General features: G+C 36.6%; 1 protein-coding gene and 1 pseudogene across 5 annotated transcripts; both read left to right on the top strand.

Annotated features, from left to right (window-relative positions):
• Positions 1-5,909, top strand: LOC122311073 (fluoride export protein 1). 5 transcript variants are annotated; one of them, XM_043125436.1, is made up of 8 exons: positions 2-582; positions 2,162-2,223; positions 2,552-3,024; positions 3,139-3,216; positions 3,874-3,972; positions 4,558-4,750; positions 4,923-5,347; positions 5,501-5,909. In XM_043125436.1, the coding sequence occupies exons 3-8, from the start codon at positions 2,608-2,610 to the stop codon at positions 5,717-5,719; spliced, it is 1,431 nt and encodes a 476-aa protein (XP_042981370.1). In that variant the 5' UTR covers positions 2-582; positions 2,162-2,223; positions 2,552-2,607; the 3' UTR covers positions 5,720-5,909. The 5 variants fall into 5 exon arrangements, with proteins under 5 accessions (XP_042981372.1, XP_042981371.1, XP_042981370.1 ...); XM_043125438.1 differs by lacking the exon at positions 2,162-2,223 and having other exon boundaries at positions 1-582; positions 5,496-5,712; XM_043125434.1 differs by lacking the exon at positions 2,162-2,223.
• Positions 5,910-10,829: 4,920 nt separating this feature from the next.
• LOC122311074 lies at positions 10,830-19,198 on the top strand (annotated as a pseudogene).
• Positions 19,199-21,366: the final 2,168 nt, after the last annotated feature.

The following is a 21,366-nucleotide window of genomic DNA, read 5'->3' as shown; positions in this document are numbered from 1 at the left end:
CCAATCATCATCAACATGATTCTCGGGGAGGTTAGCCACGTGGCATCTGCCATCTCAGTCGGTAGCATTTTTCGCTATTGTTTGTCCTTGACTGTAGTACCGCCGCGTTCGTATTAACGCCTGCCGCTCTTTAGTCTTATATAGCTTGACATGGCAGAGTTTTAGCCGTTAGATTAGTTCTTTTACGGGTGAGGAGCCGATCGTTGAAATCCATTACGATTTTATGGCTCGCAGCTGCACCCTCAAACCGCCGTAGCCGCCACGGCTCCATCTTCTCAAGCTCATCTTCTCCATCTCATTTTCATTTTCTCCAAAGTAACCTGGACGTCCAATCGCCTAAAGCCCATCGCTGCCTTCCTTTTCGAACGACCTGTTTTCCGAGAAGGGTCCGACGTCTAGCGACGGGCGCTTCGATCTCATTTTCATAGCTCTGAGATTCAAACTTTCCCTTCTCTTTCATTCTTCTCTCTAATATCTTCCCCGTTACCTCCCTCGGGAACATCTCTGCGCGTTGAACGAAAAGCTCGAGAGTTTTTGCCGGTTGTTCGTGTTTGACTCTCTTCGGTCTCCGCGGCTTCCCTGGTATTTCTTCTCTCTCCGTCTCTCATTAATTATTCTGTTTCTTCGCAATCACGCATTAAATTAAATATATTACCAAAGTAAACTGTAAAAGTTTTTACTCAGCTTTTCATGGTGTAATATGATCTTGTAATCGATACAGTTCAGCTTTTCAGGTTGGTTCTTTAAATTATTTATCCAATTGCTTTGAAGATTAATGTTTTATCGAATGGAAAAGGCACGGAAAAGTTTCACTTTGGATTTCTCATTAAAAAAATGTTTGGATGGAGAAAAGTTTTTGAGATATATTTTTATCCGATTTTGAAAAAGTGATGATAAGGAAATTTTTGTGGGAGTTTTTTTTTTTTTCTGATTTGGAAAAGTTGTTTTAATTTTTGTTTGTTTAAAAAAAGAGGTAAGATGTTCTGATGAAAATTATCTGAAGATTTTTTTGGTGTAAAGATGTGTGGAATACAAGTGAAAAAAAATATTGAAAGAAGTCGAAAGAAATTCTCAGTTGACAATCCTGACTGTTGTATATAATATGCGAGTTATTTTCCACATATTTAAGATAAGTCTACTGTTGGTTTAGCGAGACCAAAATAGCTATTATCTTATGTCCAACACTGAGTTTTAAGAAATAAGTAATACCGTCAATCACTTGGGCAACGCCTACTTATTTACTTCAATAGAATCTTATTTTACTTATAAAAAAAATAAAATTACTGTAAATCCTCTTCACGATGACCACCTCCTACAGCTCCACTATTCCTACGTTAGTTGCGTGGGTTATATTGGGGTGAGGTAGTACATGACGTCGTTAGAAAAATGTGCAAAGAATCTATTTTGCTGACCGCATGTGCAAACTAGTATCATTTCTCGTGAAGTTTTTAAATTTGACCTCTTGTCACATAAGATCTAGAGTAGGTGGGATCACTTGTTCTTAGCATTCGTATTGGTTGAACAAAGTCAAATTATAACTAAAAAATAGTTAAAATATGAAAAAAAATATCTACAATAGACTAAACAAATATACAGTAAATTTAGTCATCAATCTTTTATTTAGTTAAATTTATTGAGCCAAAACCACTAGTTAAATAATATTTTTAGAGTAAAATATTCTTCCATAATATTAAAATATTCTTTAGAGTAAAATATTCTTCCATATTAGAGCCAAAACTACTAGTAAAATATTTTTAGAGTAAAATACAACAATAATATAACCATAAATTTTAATACAACAATAAACTTTAATACAACTATAATATTTAATATAATCATATTTAAATTACAATTAGAATTAAAATTCAATAAAAAGTTCAAAATCAATATTTTAATAGAATAGTGAAAGATTTATTGAGCCTATTATTTGGTCTTATAAAAAGTGACTAGCTAAAATTTGTAAAAGTGAAAACTTTAGTTAAATTTTATCTAAAGTTTGTTGAGCCCACTACTAGTGCTCTCATGCGTTCTGTACTTAAAACCCAGAATTCTATTTACATTTCCCAGCCTAGTGATCCAAAAAGTCCTATTTTTTCTATTATCTATCTTTCGTCATTATCATTCGCATATCTTTCCATTATTTGGTACATGTAATGGCCAGGGCTTGAACATGTGCATGCTTTCAACAAGCGTTGAGATGTTCATCCAAGTGGATTTCTTAAGGTAACCACATAATATCCAGCATATTGAAATGCTTGGACAACCGTATGCAATTATTTATTCTGTCTTTGTCTCTCTAATGTCATGACTAGCAGAACTTAGATGCAAAAAGATGAGCGTTTATCAACTCTTAAAAAAATATTTTCAAACCTTACTTTTCGTAAAAGCAACCAAAATTGGTCGCATCACTTTTTCCTCAGTGCACATACTGTAGTTGTGAACTGCCTACTGGAACTAGCTGTAATGTGTTTTAATATTTGTGGGCAGCATCTGGATTATTGTTACTTTCAAATAATTTTGATCTTTGAATCAGCATCCAAATTTGTTGCAGTGGCTTTCGAATTTATTTGAGGAGGAATCATTCTTTGTGGTTCTGGTGGTAGAGTCATGAATCATGGGACTACTGACGTTGAACACGGAAGAAGTGAGTCATATAGTCGTGCAAGCAGTGCCACTTCTTCGTTAAGAAGGCGTTCTATAAGTTTTTCATCAGCTGTACATGCTAATATAGATGACGATGACAATGAAAATGAAAGTGTTTCGGAGGTGGGAGATATTGGGGATCGGGCTCTTCACAGCAACAGGCACAGTGATCAGAGCAGCAGCCTCCGTTTTTCTGTTGATCATGCATTAGAGAATGGAGTAGCTCCTTCCACTTCTGGGGATACTCTGTTAGATCCTTATGGTTATTTGGCTCGTGATCCTCTTTCCTTGAATACAATCACCCCAGTTTCGCCATTGCCAGAGGAAATCATCTCTCCCCTTTCCACAGATGCAATAGTGTGCTCCAACGACAAAACGCTAGTGAGCCTTCATTAAACAGTTTGTCAATTGTTTAGCAGTAATTCTTTAAACAGGTTTATTTTCCCCCGATCTGATCAAGCAAGCAACATTCAAGTTTCATTTGACTATATGCAGGACGACAAGAAAGAGTTGCCAAAGCTGTTGGATTATATTTTATGTCTCATTCATTTAGCTGTTCTCGGGATTCTTGGGGTAATATGCCACTAGTTATCTATCAGAGATGAGAATTTCCTTTTTCTTTTCACTTGATATTTACATATATGCATGCACGTACTCGTTTTAGTTTTGGTTTTTGATTTATGCAATATGCTTTGGAGTTACGATGCCCTTGTGTTTTTTTTTTTTTTTTCAAGTCTATTGTTTGGTACTCTTTTCTAGAGTAATTTTGATACGGATGCTTGGCTCTGTTGCCTGATGACATATAGTCAGAAACTAACTTCTTTAAACCTAATATATGAAGAACAAACGCTATAATATCCCTAAAAAAGTTGTCCCCTTAGAATATAATTGTCAATAATAATTTTTCTGAGCAGACCAATCTCACGGAAGCAATTAAATAGTTTTCTTCATTTTAAAGAATTCTTTACTTCAGTTATAAGAAGATCTTAATTTTTGTAGACAGTTTGAGAGGTTCAAATTCAAGTCTAATAATTTGGACTACCAGCTCTGTTTTGTGATGAATAAAATTATCGTACATTGTAAATTTTAGTTTTACTTGCCTGGGGCTGCTTGGAATTTATGTGTACTCTGAACTAGACAGAATTGCCACTTTTACGTTTCTCATTAAATTGTAGATTTCCAGTAAGTATAATCAACAAGATTCTGATATGAACATGATGCATTGTGTAGGTTTTGACAAGGTATTTACTGCAAAAGTTGTTTGGCCCTGGAGTTATTGGCTGGACAAGTGACAAAAACATTTTGTACCTTGACCTTCCATCTAATATGGTCTCTCTCTCTCTCTCTCTCTCTCTGTGACACTTGCATGCACACGGAAGGCACTTCTTATGGATGCACCAGAGAAACGTTCATGTGGACACCTGTACATTTGAAATTCATGACGTGTCTCGTTTCAATGTTATTTCATCGACAAACTTGTGTTACCAAGAAAAGAATCCCAGGAAATCACTAGGTATAGAGTCAACTTTGAGGAGGCACTTTCTCACCAGTTACGGTTAAACATCTTCTAGAGGAGTGACTTTTGTCCTTGTCACACTCCATAATGAAATTATAATATTGGGTGAGAAATTATGAGAGTTTAAAGGAAGTTTTGCCTAGCCCTCAAAAAATACATATTTTGTATCCCAATCGCAACTATCCCTGGCATCTCTAATGGGGTCTGTCAGATGACAGGATGCGAAGGATTTAGAAATTAGAACTTCAAATTCTTGCTTTGCCTTGATAAATGATATAATTTTGTAGCAGCTCCTTAAGAATTGAGTGTCCTCTCATATTAGATTTTGTGTTCAAATCTGAAAGACTTGATCAGAAGATATTCTCATTCAAATCATGATTTTTTTTGCATTTGTCTAGGTTGGTTCATTCTTGATGGGATGGTGGGGTGTCATTTTCAAAGCAGACATATGCAGCATGTCAGACTATCTAGCTATCGGATTGACGACTGGTTACTTGGGAAGTCTGACAACTTTCAGTGGTTGGAATCAGAAAATGCTTGATCTTAGTATTGATGGCCATTGGGTATTTGTTGTGCTTGGTTTTCTTGTAGGTAAAAATTGCACTGTAAGAACAATGTTATAATAGCAGTATGTAGTTTTGAATTTCGATTGAGGCATATCCCCTGCTTGAGCCTATTCAAACCCAACAACGATCAGTTTGCACTCTGGTTCTGTGAACTTAAAAAGTATGATGATAGTTCATAACCTCGTGATTATTTGCAGGGTTGTTTCTTGCGGCCTACTCCATTATTTTTGGGGTGGAGACAGCCAAGGGTTTCAGGTGGCTTCTAACAAGAAAAAATGGAAGTTCAGGAAATGACACCCGTAGCTCTAGCAGCAACTGGAGGGCGAACACCTACAGGCGTCACTTGGCGGTTATGGTGGTGCTGATTTTGATGCTAGCCTTGTTATGGGGTGTAAGTGGAGCCCTTTTGAGGGAGGAGTTTAGCAGCGGTAGCAATGGTGCTCAGCTGTGGTTGGCTTGCATTGTTGGACCTCCTGGTGTGTGGATCAGGTGGTTCTTAGCCCGACTTAATGGACGTGGATTAGGAAGGGCAGGGTTGTTGAAATGGGTGCCATTTGGAACTCTGATTGCCAATGTTTCTGCAGCTTGTATCATGGCAGCGCTTGCCATTGGGAAGAAAGCGGTAAGCTTCTTGGCAATCTGGAACAGAACACTTGTTCACATGCAGAAACCTTCAAAATGTCGAGCATTTAGACATGACATAAAAGATATTTTATCAAATCATATCCTAAACAAGTCTGAAAGTTTTTAAAATCTTGATTTATGTCTGGTGCAGGCGAGTAGCCAGACTTTTGATACTGTAGCAGCGGGGATACAACTTGGATTCTTGGGATGTCTGAGTACTGTCTCTACCTTCATTGCTGAGTTCAATGCAATGAGAGAAAGCAAGCGGCCTTGGAGGGCATATGCATATGCGTCCATTACCATTTGCTTGTCATTCAGCTTGGGGACATTGATATACTCTGTACCCGTTTGGATAAAGGGCTATGGATAGCAATGTTAAGGCTAGCCTTTTCTGGCACACCCTTACGCATCTAGTGGAGCCGTTGAGCTGCTCCAGTTTCTAAAATGCCCTGTTGGACTCTCTATGAAAGTTTTCATTCAGATTAATTTCAAAAAGTCCTTAAACAGAAAGATTCATTGTAATAAATACCCAAAATGAGGAATGATGGTTTTACTTGCTACCAAATAATAAGAAATGCGCAAGGAGAAAGAAAAGAAAATGAAATGGTGTACAATCACAATACGAGTTAGTCGCGTTCTCCTTTTGTAGAAAGTGGGGCAAATCAATGACTCACGTCAAAAAATTCACATTTTTATAATAGATTCAATTTTTAGTTTTTTTTTTTTTTTTAAAAGAAAGCGGGCAAGAAATCTCTGAAATTGTATTTAGCATTGCTAGAAACAGGTAAAATCTTTGGAAACAAAGCCTAAAGTCATCTAATGACTTGAACTAGAAAACAAATTTATACATATACAAAATATTTATGTCAGCATCTTCATTAACAAAAAATTAAAACAAATTTTGAAATAAAATAAAAAAGAGAAGAAAATAAGCAATAGATAGTGGTTCAGTGGTAGAGGGCTTCAGCGGGGGGGGGGGGGGGGGGGGGTTGCTTAAGCGTGGCTAAGTACATATTTGAAATTGTAGTGAAAAATATAGCTTATAGTTTTAAGGCTTATGGCTTATAATTTAAGTAAGAAATTCTAATATTAAAAAGCAATTTATTGTTTGGAAACTATATGTTTAAAGCACTTTAAAATATTTGGAAACAAATTTAAAAAGTTATTTATGATGTAGAAATGACGATTATTTGAATTTTTAAAGATTGTGACTATATCTTTAAAAGTTTGAAAGTTATAACTATCTTAAATTTGTATGTGTATCTTCGTCTATTGATAGTCTTTTAAAAATTCGAATTATGTTTTGCATTATCCAGAAATGATGGTTTTCTTCGAACTTACTTTTAACTTATTTAAGATTAAAAATAATTTAATATGTAATTTTAAAATAACTTAATTTTTCATTAAAGAGCTTTTAAGACTATTTAAATATTTATTTAAGACTCTTACCAATACCACAAACAGGCCCTAAGTGAAGGATCCATTCTTTGGTTGCGAACTCGTGATGAAGGTGATATAGAGATCCCCTCACCTAGTCATCTGTCATTGTATCCAATCCACCCTAAAACCCCCCATCTTTTTTCTTTTTTTCTTTCCAATAAAACGTATGTCAATGGGTCAATAATTTCAGTGTTTTGAAATGGCTGATGAAATATGTGACACAAGTTTTGTCAAATTTTAATTTAAGTCGCTAGAGTAGTAGCATGGTGACAAAATCTAAAGCTAACCCTATTTTAATTAAGAAAAAAAAATCTATTTATTATCATTTTTTTATCACTCTCTCATCATCTTATGATGTGACATTAGATGATTAGAGACTATTTATTATATTTCATTTATAAATTTATCATGATCTAAGTCATATCGTTGGATGGTGAGAATTAAGATAATGAGTAGTATTATTTTTTTTTATTGAAAGGATCACCTATAGGCTATAGTACTGGTGTATTTAACAATTTACTTTTAATTTTTGTAAATCATTTAGTTCCTTCAACTCTATACTCCCAGCGGGAAAATTTTAAACCGCATTTTCATCTCTTGAAAATTAGTTCTTATATATAAATATATATATATATATTTTTTAATTCTAGTGATTTACAAATACTTGTGAATTTCATTCTCTCTGTTTTCATTTCATTTCTTAATTCACACGTAATTAACAAGAAAATCAGAGGTTCAAAATTAAAGATGAAAGATATATATCACAAAATAATATTCTCATTGAGTCATTGTTTCATAATTTATTTTAATAGTTTTTAATTTTGTTTCATTAATTTATTGAAATATGAAATATGATTCTTTTTCTTTTACATCATGTTATAGAATGACAATCCAAATGGATGAGAATTTAATTGTAAGTAGACGCACAAACCTCAAAACTAAAAGAGAGTTGTAAAGATGAGATGAAATGAAACCACTTTTGTATCCAAACTAAGTCTAAATTAATTTCATTCTAAGACACAAAACATCAAATATATGTTCATACTTATATCCTCCAACCTAGAAATCAAAATATGTAAAAATCTAGAAATTGTGAAAAGAGGTGAAGTGAAAATTTTACTTACATAAAAAATTTATATAAGATGGCTAAAGTTACTATTTACTTATATATATAGACAACTACTATAACTCATAATTTAGATGACTTATACTTGACTATTCCCATACACACCATTTTTTTTATAATTTTATTTTACATCTTAGGTAAATTTTAGATAATCTAGACATATGACTAAGCTAATGTCAGTGCTCTTATATAGAAGAAGCTATATAGGTATCAATCAAAAAGACCAAATATGCATTTTGTTAGTTATTTTTCAGTTTTTAAAATCATAAATTATTTAAATAATAATTGTGTTTTTCACTCTCAAACAAACGCAAGTATTTTGATTGAGTAATGCTACATATAGTTATTGAGTATACAAACGCCGTGCAGTCGTTTTAAAAAGAGTAAAACTTATTATTAAAAAATTAATTTATTTTAATGTGAGTCTCATATGTATTTACTTATTTTTAAGTAATTACACGACATTTATATACTCACAACTACTACTATTATTTACCTTTTAAGAAAACATTTTTTTTCACAAGGTCAATGTTGTGCAATGCATGACATGAAAGCTAATGGCCAGTGCTTGAACATTCGAATGTCTTCATCTTATGGCAATCATGCTCAAAAACGGATGAGCTGACAATATACGTGTTCCAAATTATCAAAAATTAAAGCCATAAACATCATTCATCATGTGCATGTTCTCAACAAGTGTTGAGATGTTCATCTAAGTGGATTTCTTGAAGGTAAACATATAATATTCAGCATATGGAAATGCTTGGACAACCGTATGTAATTATTTATTTTGTCTGTCTTTGTCTCTCTAATGGCATGACTAGCAGAACTTAGATGCAAAAAGATAAGAGTTTATCAACTCTTAAAAAGATATTTTCAAACTTTACTTTTTTCAGAAGGAGCCAAAATCGGTCACATCACTTTTTCTGTTGAAATTACCCCATGAAACGCCTCAGGTTCCTACGGTTCCTCCAGACAAGAAATTCACGGACGACTCATGAGCACAGAAGTAGAATATTTTTCTGTTTTAAGTTGGTTACGATGAGCTGTAAAGAATATTCTTTATTTATTTATTTTTGTTCAGCTGCCTATAAAATGGCAAGGCATATTGTACATTTATTCTTTAATACGTAAGATAAAAGTTTCTTCTCCAGTTCCTCAACTTTCTACTCTACTTACACTCTGTTATTTCCCTTTTTCATTCTTTTAGCACCAACTTTAATATGGTATCAAAGATTTGAGCCAAACAAATTCCCAAACAATATACGTGTTCCAAATTATCTAAAATTAAAGCCATAGACGTCATTCATCATGTGCATGTTCTCAACAAGTGTTGAGATGTTCATCTAAGTGGATTTCTTGAAGGTAAACATATAATATTCAGCATATTGAAATGCTTGGACAACCGTATGTAATTATTTATTCTGTCTGTCTTCGTCTCTCTAATGGCATGACTAGCAGAACTTAGATGCAAAAAGATAAGAGTTTATCAACTCTTAAAAAGATATTTTCAAACTTTACTTTTTCCAAAAGGAGCCAAAATCGGTCGCATCACTTTTTCTGTTGAAATTACCCCATAAAACGCCTCAGATTCCTACGGTTCCTCCAGACAAGAAATTCACGAACGACTCATGAGCACAACAGTAGAATATTTTTCTATTTTAAATTGGTTACGATGAGCTGTAAAGAATATTCTTTATTTTTGTTGTTGTTCAGCTGCCTATAAAATGGCAAGGCATATTGTACATTTATTCTTTAATACGTAAGATAAAAGTTTCTTCTCCAATTCCTCAACTTTTTACTCTGCCTACACTCTATTATTTCCCTTTTTCATTCTTTCAGCACCAACTTTAATATGGTATCAGAGATTTGAGCCAAACAAATCCCAAACCAATACAACCATGCAGACCTCTCCCGCTCGGGAAGCCAACCCCCAAAACAATACAAACATGCCAACCCCTCCCAATCCTGAGGGCAATCCGCATCATCCAGCAAGTCCATATTTCATTCAACCTGGTGAGGGTACTTCTTCGATGCTAGTTCCTGAACTCCTCACAACCAAAAACTATGTCACCTGGGCTCGAACAATGAGGCGTGCTCTCAACATCAAAAACAACCTAGGATTCATTAATGGTAACTTTCTAAACCCATTGATCCATCACATCCTCTCTTCACTGCATGGGAACGCTGCAATGACATGCTCATTGCTTGGATTCAACACTCTGTTAGCCTTGAACACAGATCCACCATTGCTCACGCTGATACTGTAGCAAACGTATGGAATGACCTTCGTGAACGCTTCTCCATCCAAAGTGCTCCTCGCATTTTCCAACGCACGAAAGCCATTTCCTCTTTGGTTCAGGCTGATGACTCTGTGAGCCTCTACTACAACAAACTAAAAGGTTCTTGGGATGAAATCGAGATTTATGAACCAATGCCAATATGCACTTGTGGCTGGGTAAAAACTCTGATGGACTACCACCATCGCAGCAAGGTGATGCAGTTTTTTATGAGACTGCAGGACTCCTATGACTCCATTCGTGCCCAACTTTTGCTATATGATCCTCTTCCTATCTTGAATCGAATCCTTTCTTTAGTTCAACAAGAAGAATGACGCTGACAGCTCCATTCCCTTCCAGCTCCAGTCGCAATGGCCACATGAGGACCTTATCCGCGAAATCGGTCCTCTACTTGCAAAGACCGCCTGTTTTGCTCTCACTGCAACACCACTGGACATTCTTTGGAACGGTGCTTCAAGGTGAATCCAAACCTCCCTATTTGTTCTCACCGTCTCATCTCAGGCCACACCAAAGACAAATGCTATAAATTACATGATTTCCCTCCTGGACACAAAAATAGTTTCAATAATAAATCGTATGCTAACAATATTTCTCTTGAGCAGGAGCAAGTCAACAATGGCTCACCTATTACTCAGGAGCAATACAGTTGACTTCTTGCCTTACTACAGCCAACACCAGAGTCTCTTACTCCTGTTGCGGTTAATCACGTCCAAACCATCATTTCTGACCAAACAGCTAGTTCCATGTCTGGTACACCACTTTGTTTATCAGCATTTACATGCCATAACACGTATCGACAATCCACACCATGGATTACCGACACTGGTGCTACATACCACATGGTCTACAGCCCAAATTTTTTCACACACAACATCAAACGAGTCAATCATGTGGTCAAGTTGGCTAATGGCACCTCTACTGCCGCTACCCACATTGGCGATATTCTTCTTTCGCCCCATTTAATTCTCCAAAATGTTCTATGTGTCCCAGTTTTTTCTTTTAATCTTATCTCTGCCAAATCACTGGACAGGGTAAAGTGCATGATGGCTTGTATCACTTGCAGCTCCAAAAACCTATCCCGACTACTCTAAATTTTTTTTTCTACTTTACTTCCCTCAAAATATGTCAATACTGCTGTTAATACAAAATTTGATGACTTTACTTTGTGGCATTACTGGCTTGGACATAGCTTCATGACTCAGCACGTTTTGAATGATATAAATGAAAATCATGTTAAGCTTTCGGCTAGCAAAACTCCTCCTTGTAGTATCTGTCCTTTGGCCAAACAACACAAATTATCTTTCCCTCAATCCATCACCAAAGTGAACAAACCTTTTGATCTTATATCAGCTGATATATGGGGTCCCAATCAAATATAGGCCAATGACGGCTCAAAATATTTCTTAAGCATCGTTGATCAGTTCACTAGATGTACATGAATTTATTTATTGAAAGCTAAGTCTGAAGCACAGATTTCTCTCCAAAATTTTTGTTCACTTGTTGAAACCCAGTTTGAGACCACTGTTAAAATCATTAGGACTAACAATGGAGCTGAGTTTTTAATGCCTCTCTTTTATCAAAATAAAGGCATTCTACATCAACTTACATGTGTTGCCACCCCACAACAAAACGCCTTAGCTGAAAGAAAGCACCAACACATTTTAAACGTGGCAAGAGCCTTAAAATTCCAATCCGGTCTTCCTATGAAATATTGGAACGAGTTTGTATTAACAACAATTTATTTGATAAATCGGACACCAACACCACTTCTTGATTACAAATCACCCTTTGAAGCCCTCTATCACACCAAACCTTCATATTCTCACTAGCGTGCTTTCGTGAGTTTATGTTTTGCATCAACTCATAGCCATGCTCGCCACAAATTTGATCCACGAGCTCGTAAGTGTTTATTTTTGGGCTATCTGTATGGTGTCAGAGGGTACAAATTGCTCGACTTAACCACTCACCAAATATTTATTTCTCGTGACGTCGTATTCCATGAGCACATCCTTACATTGCAACGTTCCACCAACATCACTCCAGATTCCTTTCACAAATTTCCTTCACAAACACTTGAAATCTCCCCTACCTCTCTTGAACCTCAGCCATTGCAAAACACGTTTTATCATCTACCAACAACTCCTGATACACCAATCCAACCAGATCCTCCTCCTAATATCATAGAAAACAACCCAGACCTCCCTAACCCGATTTCCTCTTTTGAAAATCCTGAACCTCAAACCTCCCCATCGCTGAACTAGAACAAGACGTGGCCCTACCTATTTACATGACTTTCATTGCCAACAAGTTACTGCAGTTGCACCCCTCCAGTTGACATTCAAGATGCAAGGTTCATCCTTTTCCTCGAGCACTTCACAGGTTTTATTTCCTCTATCTTCATCTCTATCTTATAATTCTCTTTCACCACAATTTAAAGCTTTCACTACTTCCATATCCACAAACACTGAGCCTGCATCTTACACCCAAGCCATCAAAGATCCCATTTGGCGTGAGGCAATGAAGCAAGAGCTGAATGCTCTTGAGCTTAATAAGACTTGGACCATTGTTGATTTACCCCATGAAAAGAGAGCTGTTGACTGCAAGTGGATTTACAAATATAAATTCAAAGTGGATGGAACAATTGATCGAGCTAAAACTCGCTTGGTCACCAAAGGATTTACACAATGTGAAGGCATCGACTTCCATGATACCTTTTCTCTGGTTGCTAAAATTGTATCCATTCGATGTCTTCTTGCAGTGGCAGCTATAAAAGGATGGGATCTCCAACAGCTTGACGTGAATGACGCCTTCCTATATGGCGAGCTCGACAAAGAAATTTACATGCGACCACCTCTAGGACATCCTGCCGCAAAGACCAATCAAGTGTGTCATTTGAAGAAAAGCCTTTATGGGCTGAGACAAGCTTCACAACAGTGGAATGACAAACTCACGTCTTCCTTGGCTGAATTCGAATTCATCCAATCCAAGGCCGATTACAGTTTGTTCACCAAGTCTACAGCAAACTCATTCATGGCGTTACTCGTATACGTAGATGACATAGTCTTGCTAAGCTCAGATAGCACGTCTACTACTGCTGTGAAGAAGTTTTTGGAAACCAAGTTCAAAATCAAGGATTTAGGAAGCCTGAAATATTTCCTTGGAATGGAGGTGGGACATTCAGAGAAGGGGATACAGTTATGTCAGCAAAAATACGCATTGGACATCCTTGCAAAAACTGGGATGCTAGAGTCAAAACTGTCTTGCCTGCCTATGGAGCCCAACGTCAAACTAAGCAAATACGAAGGTGAAGCCTTCAAAGACCCTCCTCTGTATAGAAAGCTAGTTGGAAAGCTTCTTTACCTCACACATACACGACCAGACTTAAGCTAAAGTGTGCACCTACTCAGTCAATTCATGGAAGCACCTCGTGTCCTTCACTGTGATGCAATCCTCAGAGTAATCCGATACGTGAAAAGGACTCCAGGGTAGGGACTTTTCTTCCTAGCCAATTCCACACTTGAACTTATTGCTTATTCCGATGCGAGTTGGGCAAATTGTCCTGACACACGGAGTTCGACTACCGATTTTTGCGTTTTCTTAGGAAGTTCTCTTGTATCTTGGAAATCCAAGAAGTAAACAACCGTGTCAAGATCCTCTGCCGAATCCGAGTATAGAGCGATGGCAACCGTGGTCTGTGAACTTACATGGCTGTGATACCTGCTTGATGATTTAAGCATTAACGTATCGAGGCCTATGACTTTGTATTGTGATAATCTTGCAGTGATTCACATAGCGGCAAATCCCGTCTTTCATGAACAGACAAAGCACATCAAACAAGATTGTCATCTAGTTCGAGACAAAATATTAGATGGACAAGTAGTAACAGCCCATGTTCCTTCACATCTCCAAATAGTAGACCTGCTCATTAAGCCTTTACATTCTCCTGCATTCACTCGACTTCTGTCCAAGATGGGAGTTATTAACATATACTCTCCATCTTGCGGAGGGATGTTGAAATTACCCCATGAAACGCCTCAGGTTCCTATGGTTCCTCCAGACAAGAAATTCACGGATGACTCATGAGCACAACAGTAGAATATTTTTCTATTTTAAGTTGGTTACGATGAGCTGTAAAGAATATTCCTTGTTTTTGTTGTTGTTCAGCTGCCTATAAAATGGCAAGGCATATTGTACATTTATTCTTTAATACGTAAGATAAAAGTTTCTTCTCCAATTCCTCAACTTTCTACTCTGCCTACACTCTGTTATTTCCCTTTTTCATTCTTTCATCACCAACTTTAATATTTTCCTCCGTGCACATACTGTACTTCTGACCTGCCTACAGGAATTAGCACTAATGATGTTTTAATATTTGTGGGCAGCATCTGGATTATTGTAACTTTCAAATAATTTTGGACTTTGAATCGGCATCCAAATTTTTTGCAGTGGCTTTCGAATTTATTTGAGGAGGAATCATTCTTTGTGGTTCTGGTGGTAGTCATGAATCATGGGACTACTGACTTCGAACACAGAAGAAGGGAGTCATATGGTCATGCAAGCAGTGCCACTTCTTCGTTAAGAAGGCGTTCTATACGTTTTTCATCAGCTGTACATGCTAATATAGATGACGATGACGATGAAAATGAAAGTGTTTCGGAGGTGGGAGATATTGGGGATCGGGGTCTTCAGTGCAACAGACACAGTGATCAGAGCAGCTGCCTCTGTTTTTCTGTTGATCATGCAGTACAGAATGGAGTAGCTCCATCCACTTCTGGGGATACTCTGTTAGATCCTTATGGTTATTTGGCTCGTGACCCAGTTTCCTTGAATACAATCACCCAGTTTAGCCATTCTCAAAGGAAATCAACTTTCCCCTTTCCACAGATGCAATAGTGTGCTCCAAAGACAAAACGCTAGTGAGCCTTCATTGAACAGTTTTTCATTTGTTTGTCACTAATTCTTTAAACACGTTTATTTTCCCAGGATCTGATCAAGCAAGCAATATTCATGTTTCATTTGTCTATATGCAGGACGATAAGAAAGAGTTGCCAAAGCTGTTGGATTATATTTTATGTCTCATTCATTTAGCTGTTTTCGGGATTCTTGGGGTAATATGCCACTACTTATCTATCAGAAATGAGAATTTCCATTTACTTTTCACTTGATATGTACGTATATGCATGCACGTACTCGTTTTAGTTTTGGTTTTTGATTTATGCAATATGCTTTGGAGTTACGATGCCCTTGTGATTTTTTTTTCAAGTCTATTGTTTGGTACTCTTTCTAGAGTAATTTTGATATGGATGCTTGGTTCTGTTGCCTGATGACATATATTCAGAAACTAACTTCTTCAAACCTAATGCATGAAGAGCAAACGCTATAATATCCCTCAAAAAGTTGTCTCCTTAGAATATAATTGTCAATAGTAATGTTAATTATTGAAGTTTGATGCAACCAGATGAAGACCAGAGGATAAGAGTTCTTTTTTATTTTTTCGATAGAAAATGCTTCACTGCATATATTTATAAACGAAGTTACAACTGTGACTTAACAAACTGAAAAACCAGACCATAAGCCAACTAACACATCTGCTCAGGAGCTTCCCCGTCAACAAATTTCTTTGTGACGGACATTGTCTAAAACTTCTACACCTCCTCTCTTGACAGCAGTCAAAGGAGAAATCTCTATGTTGAAACAGAGACAAAACGACCTCTCTTCCGAAGAAGAGAGGTACACCCACGCTCCATCCTCCCAAAGAGGAGGAGTACAACCACACTCTCTCCTCCTAAGAGGAAGAGTACCAACACCTACATTCCTCCAACAGAGGAGTAGGACAAAACCCACATTCCTTTTAAAAATGAGTGGGACACCAGGCAATATTTTATTTATAATAGCTAAAACAAAATAAAAACAAATACAGAACAACAAAACCAAAAACAGTAAAGGGCTGTGCAAAACAGAAAGCCTAGCCCAAGACCAACGACCCAACATCCCCGTGGGGGCCCAAACCGCTAACAAAAGAGGCGCCCAAGGATCGGACTAGGGTTTCTTCGTTACATCCGCCGCCCCTTCTTCCTTCTCTGTTCCTATGCAGCGTGAGCTGCTGCTGCCGATCACCACCACACGGCACGGGAAGATCACAATGCCTAGATTAGCCCCTTAAAACCGTCGGCCAGAAACAGATAGAGAAAAACCAGCAGCCCCATCACTCTGTTTCGAAACAGCGTATGAAGCCTCTTGCCGTCGAGCCACCCCGCCGTATCCTCACCTCACCATAGCCCATCGCCGTCCGCCTTGTTTCAACAAGAAAGGGTAGCTAGCTTCTCACCCGTCCAAAACCTCCTATCTATTTCGCCCTCACCGTACGTCTCCTCTGCAAAGCACCACCTCGCAGGATTGCTCGGAGCCCTCCTCGATTCAGGATGGCGCTGTAAACAGGGGCCATGAGCTATTGCGCCCTCTCCGCACGCCTTCGGGGCCCTTACCGGTGATCCTCGCTCCAGGAAGGCACTGAAACTAGGGGCGAAGAGCTAACCACCACAAACGCAAGAGTCGACTAACACAAAACCAAACCGAGCCAAGACAACAGACGAAAAAGGAAAATAGAAAAATAAAGGAACAAAAACTAAAGGGAGGAGGGAGGGAGGGAGGGAGGAGCAGAGGCTCCCACCTCTCTCAACGGCGAGGAAACGATTTGTTTTCTTTCTAGAGAGAGGGCAGCTCTGCCCTCTAATGAGAAGCGTGGACTGACATTCAGAGGATAAGAGTTATGAGCAGCCCAATCTCACGGAAGCAATTAAATAGTTTTCTTCATTGTAAAGAATTCTTAATTTTTGTAGACAGTTTGAGAGGTTCAAATTCAAGCCTAATAGTTTTGTGATGAATAAAATTATCGTACATTGTAAATTTTAGACAGAACTGTATACTCTGTTTTATTTTGGAATTACTGTATACTCTGAACTAGACAGAACTGCCACTTTTAGTTTTTTCATTAATTGTAGTAAATATAATCACCAAGATTCTGATATGAACATGATGCATCGTGCAGCTTTTGACAAGGTATTTATTGCGAAAGTTGTTTGGCCCTGGAGTTATTTGCTTGACAAGTGACAAAAACATTTTGTACCTTGACCTTCCATCTAATGTGGTATCTCTCTCTCTGACACGTGCATGCACACAGAAGGCACTTATTATGTGAGCACCAGAGAAAAGTTCATGTGGACACCTGTACATTTGAAATTCAGGACGTCTCGTTTCAATGTTATTTCATTGACTAAAACTTGTGTTACCGAGAAAAGAATCCCAGGAAATCACTAGGTATAGATACAACTTTGAGGAGGTACTTTCTCACCAATTACGGTTAAACATCTTCTAGAACTTTTGTATTTGTCACACTCTATAATCAAATTATAATACTGGATGAGAAATTATGAGAGTTTAAACCAAGTTTTGCCTAGCCCTTAAAAAATACATATTTTGTATCTCAAATGCAACTATCATTGACATCTCTAAAGGGGTCTGTTAGATGATAGGATGTGAATGATTTAGAAATTAGAACTTTAAATTCATGTTTTGTCTTGATAAATGATATAATTTTGTAGTAGCTCCTTAAGACTTGAGAGTCCTAACATATTATATTTTGTGTTCAAATCTGAAAAACTTGATTAGAAGATATTCTCATCCAAATCATGTTTTTTTTTTTTTTTTTGTTTAGTTTGGTTCATTCTTGATGGGATGGTGGGGTGTCATTTTCAAAACAGACATATGCAGCGTGTCAGACTATCTTAGCCATCGGATTGACGACTGGTTACTTGGAAAGTCTAACAACTTTCAATGCTTGGAATCAAAAAATGCTTGATCTTAGTGTTGACGACTACTGGGTATTTGTTGTGCTTGGTTTTCTTGTAGGTAAAAACTGCAATGTAAGAACAATGTTATAATAGCAGTATGTAGTTTTGAATTTCAATTGAGGCATAACCTGCTTGAGTCTATTCAAGCCCAACCTTGATCAGTCTCCACTCTGGTTCTGTGAATATTTGCAGGGTTGTTTCTTGCCGCTTACTCCATTATTTTTGGGGTGGAGACCGCCAAGGGTTTCAAGTGGCTTCCAACAAGGCACATTGGAAGTTCGGGAAATGACACTCGTAGTTGTAGCAGCAACTGGAGAGTGAATAGCTGCAGGCGTCACTTGGCGGTCATGATGGTGCTGGTTTTGATGTTAGCCTTGTTATGGGGTGTAAGTGGAGCCCTTTTAAGGGAGGAGTTTAGCAGTGGCAGGAGTGGCGCTTAGTTGTGGTTGGCTTGCATTGTTGGACCTCCTGGTGTGTGGATCAGGTGGTTCTTAGCCCGACTCAATGGACATGGATTAGGAAGTGCAGGGTTGTTGAAATGGGTGCCATTTGGAACTCTGATTGCCAATGTTTCTACAGCTTGTATCATGGTAGCGCTTGCCCTTGGGATGAAAGCGGTCAGCTTCTTGGCAATTTGGAACAGAACACTCGTTCACATGCAGAAACCTTCAAAATGTCGAGCATTTAGACATGACACTAGGGATATTTTCTCAAATCATGTCCAATTAACAAGTTTGAAAGTTTTTAAAATCTTAATTTATGTCTGGTGGAGGCGAGTAGCCAGACTTTTGATACTGTAGCAGTGGGGATACAACTTGGATTCTTGGGATGTCTGAGCACTGTCTCTGCCTTCATTGCTGAGTTCAATGCAATGAGAGAAAGCAAGCAACCTTGGAGGGCATATGCATATGCGTCCATTACCATTTGTTTGTCATTCAGCTTGGGGATATTAATATACTCTGTACCCGTTTGGATAAAGGGCTATGGATAGCAATGTTAAGGGTAGCCTTTTCTGGCACACCTTTACACATCTTGTGGAGCCATGAATTCATGTTTAAGGATGTTATGAACTGGTGTTTACAATGATACTCATGTATCTGATTTTTAAGGATGCTTTTATTGTTGAGGTTTAAGGTTATGCTTTTAAATGATGATGTTTAAATCTATGCTTTTAAACGATGAATAGACTGATGGATGAAAGGAATGAAAATTAAAGGATTGAATAAATGAATGAAATGTCTGAATGTTTAATGTATGAAATTATGTAATGGCCACGACTAAATGAATGGGCACCAAAAGACTGCAAATTGTAATGCTGGGTGAGTAATACTGACGGTGTACCCAGTGCTATTCCCTGACTGATCAGTAATTTCCTAGAAAGGAAAGAGAAAAAGTTTTAAAATGATCAGTAATTTCCTTCTCTTTTTCTAAAAACTATTTTAAAAGAGTCCCACCACAAAGACACGGGTGTTACATATAAACTCCTAGTGGGAAAATTTTAAACCGTATTTTCATCTCTTGAAAATTAGTTTTGATAATTCACTATTTTATTTTTTGTTAATTCAAGGGGGCAATACATATTTTCTGCTCGAAAAAAAATTACAGAAATTAAGTTATCAAAATAAAATACTCACTCAAAAAAGTGATTTTTATCTCCTCGACACAAATACCTATGAATTTCATTCTCTCTATTTTCGTCTCATTTCTTATTCCACATGTAATTAACAAGAAAATCCGAGGTTAAAAAAGATCAAAGATATATTATAGATATATATCACAAAATAAGATATATATATTGTAAATTATTGATCTCGTTGTTTTTCATAATTTATTTCAATATTATTTAATTTTGTTTCATTAATTTATTGAAATATGAAATATGATTCTTTTTCTTTTACATAATCTTATAGAATGATAATCCAAATGGATGAGAATTTAATTGTAATTAAGTAGACGCACATGCAAACCTCAAAACTGAGGGAGATCTTACAACTTGATGCATCCTAAATTCAATGAAGATAACATTAATAGTGCTGAAGGTACTGCTATATATTACGTTAGCTAGTGAAAAATCACCAATTTTTAGTCACTTTCAAGCAGCATCCCTAAAGTTTGAAATTAAGAAATGAAAACGGGAAAAAAATAACGAAACGCGTCAAGAATTTCTTTTGGGTCCCCTTCTTAATTAATGAGGTTAAATGAAAATCTGAAGAGGTGGCCGTAATTAGTTGAATTTTGGCTTTGGTTTCTTTGTTGCTTTTAATATAGTTGGCCATGATCTCTCACATATTAATTAAAGAAATTGAAAAATTAAGTTCTAATATAATAAGTGCCAGTTGAGCACGTAATTAAGATGCATATAATTTTGAGAAAAATTTCGTGATATATACATATTATACGTGGAACCCTCTACAACTTCGATCTTAAACGTTAATTACGTGATATGCACGTAAGATACCTATAATTTTATTTGAATTTTTTCTGACAAAATTCGGAGAAAAAGTACGTGATGTATACATGTTATATACAGAATACTATACAACTTCTTGAATGTTAATTAAAAGAGTCTAGGAACTAATGACCCTAATAAATTGTTGAGTAGTTGGTATTTAAAAAAGAGTTCTTCTACTTAATTAGTAGCCCTATACCATAAATCTAGTGAGGAAAAAAAAAAAAAATAGATATATGGTAGTACTGTCCAATAGACAAATTACTGTCCAATTTCTAATAAATAGAAGATGATTTCATATATATAAGTACACAAAATATAGAGGGAAGTTAGGTATAATATACATGATATATATGTAATTTAGCCTTACAAAATTCCAATAGAAATTCCATTTTTTTCATTACTTTTTCAGGTTTTGGGTGTATGTCGACGACCTCTTTTGGTGTTCTTTTACTTTTTTATTTTTATTTATTTTTCTTTGACTTTTGCGAGGACCATTAATAGTTTACACGACAATCAATCAGATCGGGATGTGGCACTTAGCTAGTTTGGCTGACGACCGAATCATGTAGTCATTAATGAATAATTTTTATAGGCCGGCGGCTTAATATTAATATCTATTTCCATCGGTTAATATTCATGCATTATACGAATAAATGAGATACGTACTTATTGTTGTCAATGCATGTATTGAAGAAAGATAGTTAAAACAATATAGAGACACGCTGTATTTGTTGTTGTCATGGTGTATTTCACTGCTAATTCATGATCTCAACTGCTAATTTGTTAAAAAAAAAAAAAAAAAAAAAAAAAAAAAGATGGCCCAATGTGCCGGTGTATCTCCGATGTCTA

Source organism: Carya illinoinensis, chromosome 5 (assembly GCF_018687715.1).
Source record: "Carya illinoinensis cultivar Pawnee chromosome 5, C.illinoinensisPawnee_v1, whole genome shotgun sequence".
Classification (NCBI taxonomy): domain Eukaryota; kingdom Viridiplantae; phylum Streptophyta; class Magnoliopsida; order Fagales; family Juglandaceae; genus Carya; species Carya illinoinensis.
The sequence above is the reverse complement of the archived record's forward strand: the minus strand, read 5'-3'. Positions and strand labels throughout refer to the sequence as shown.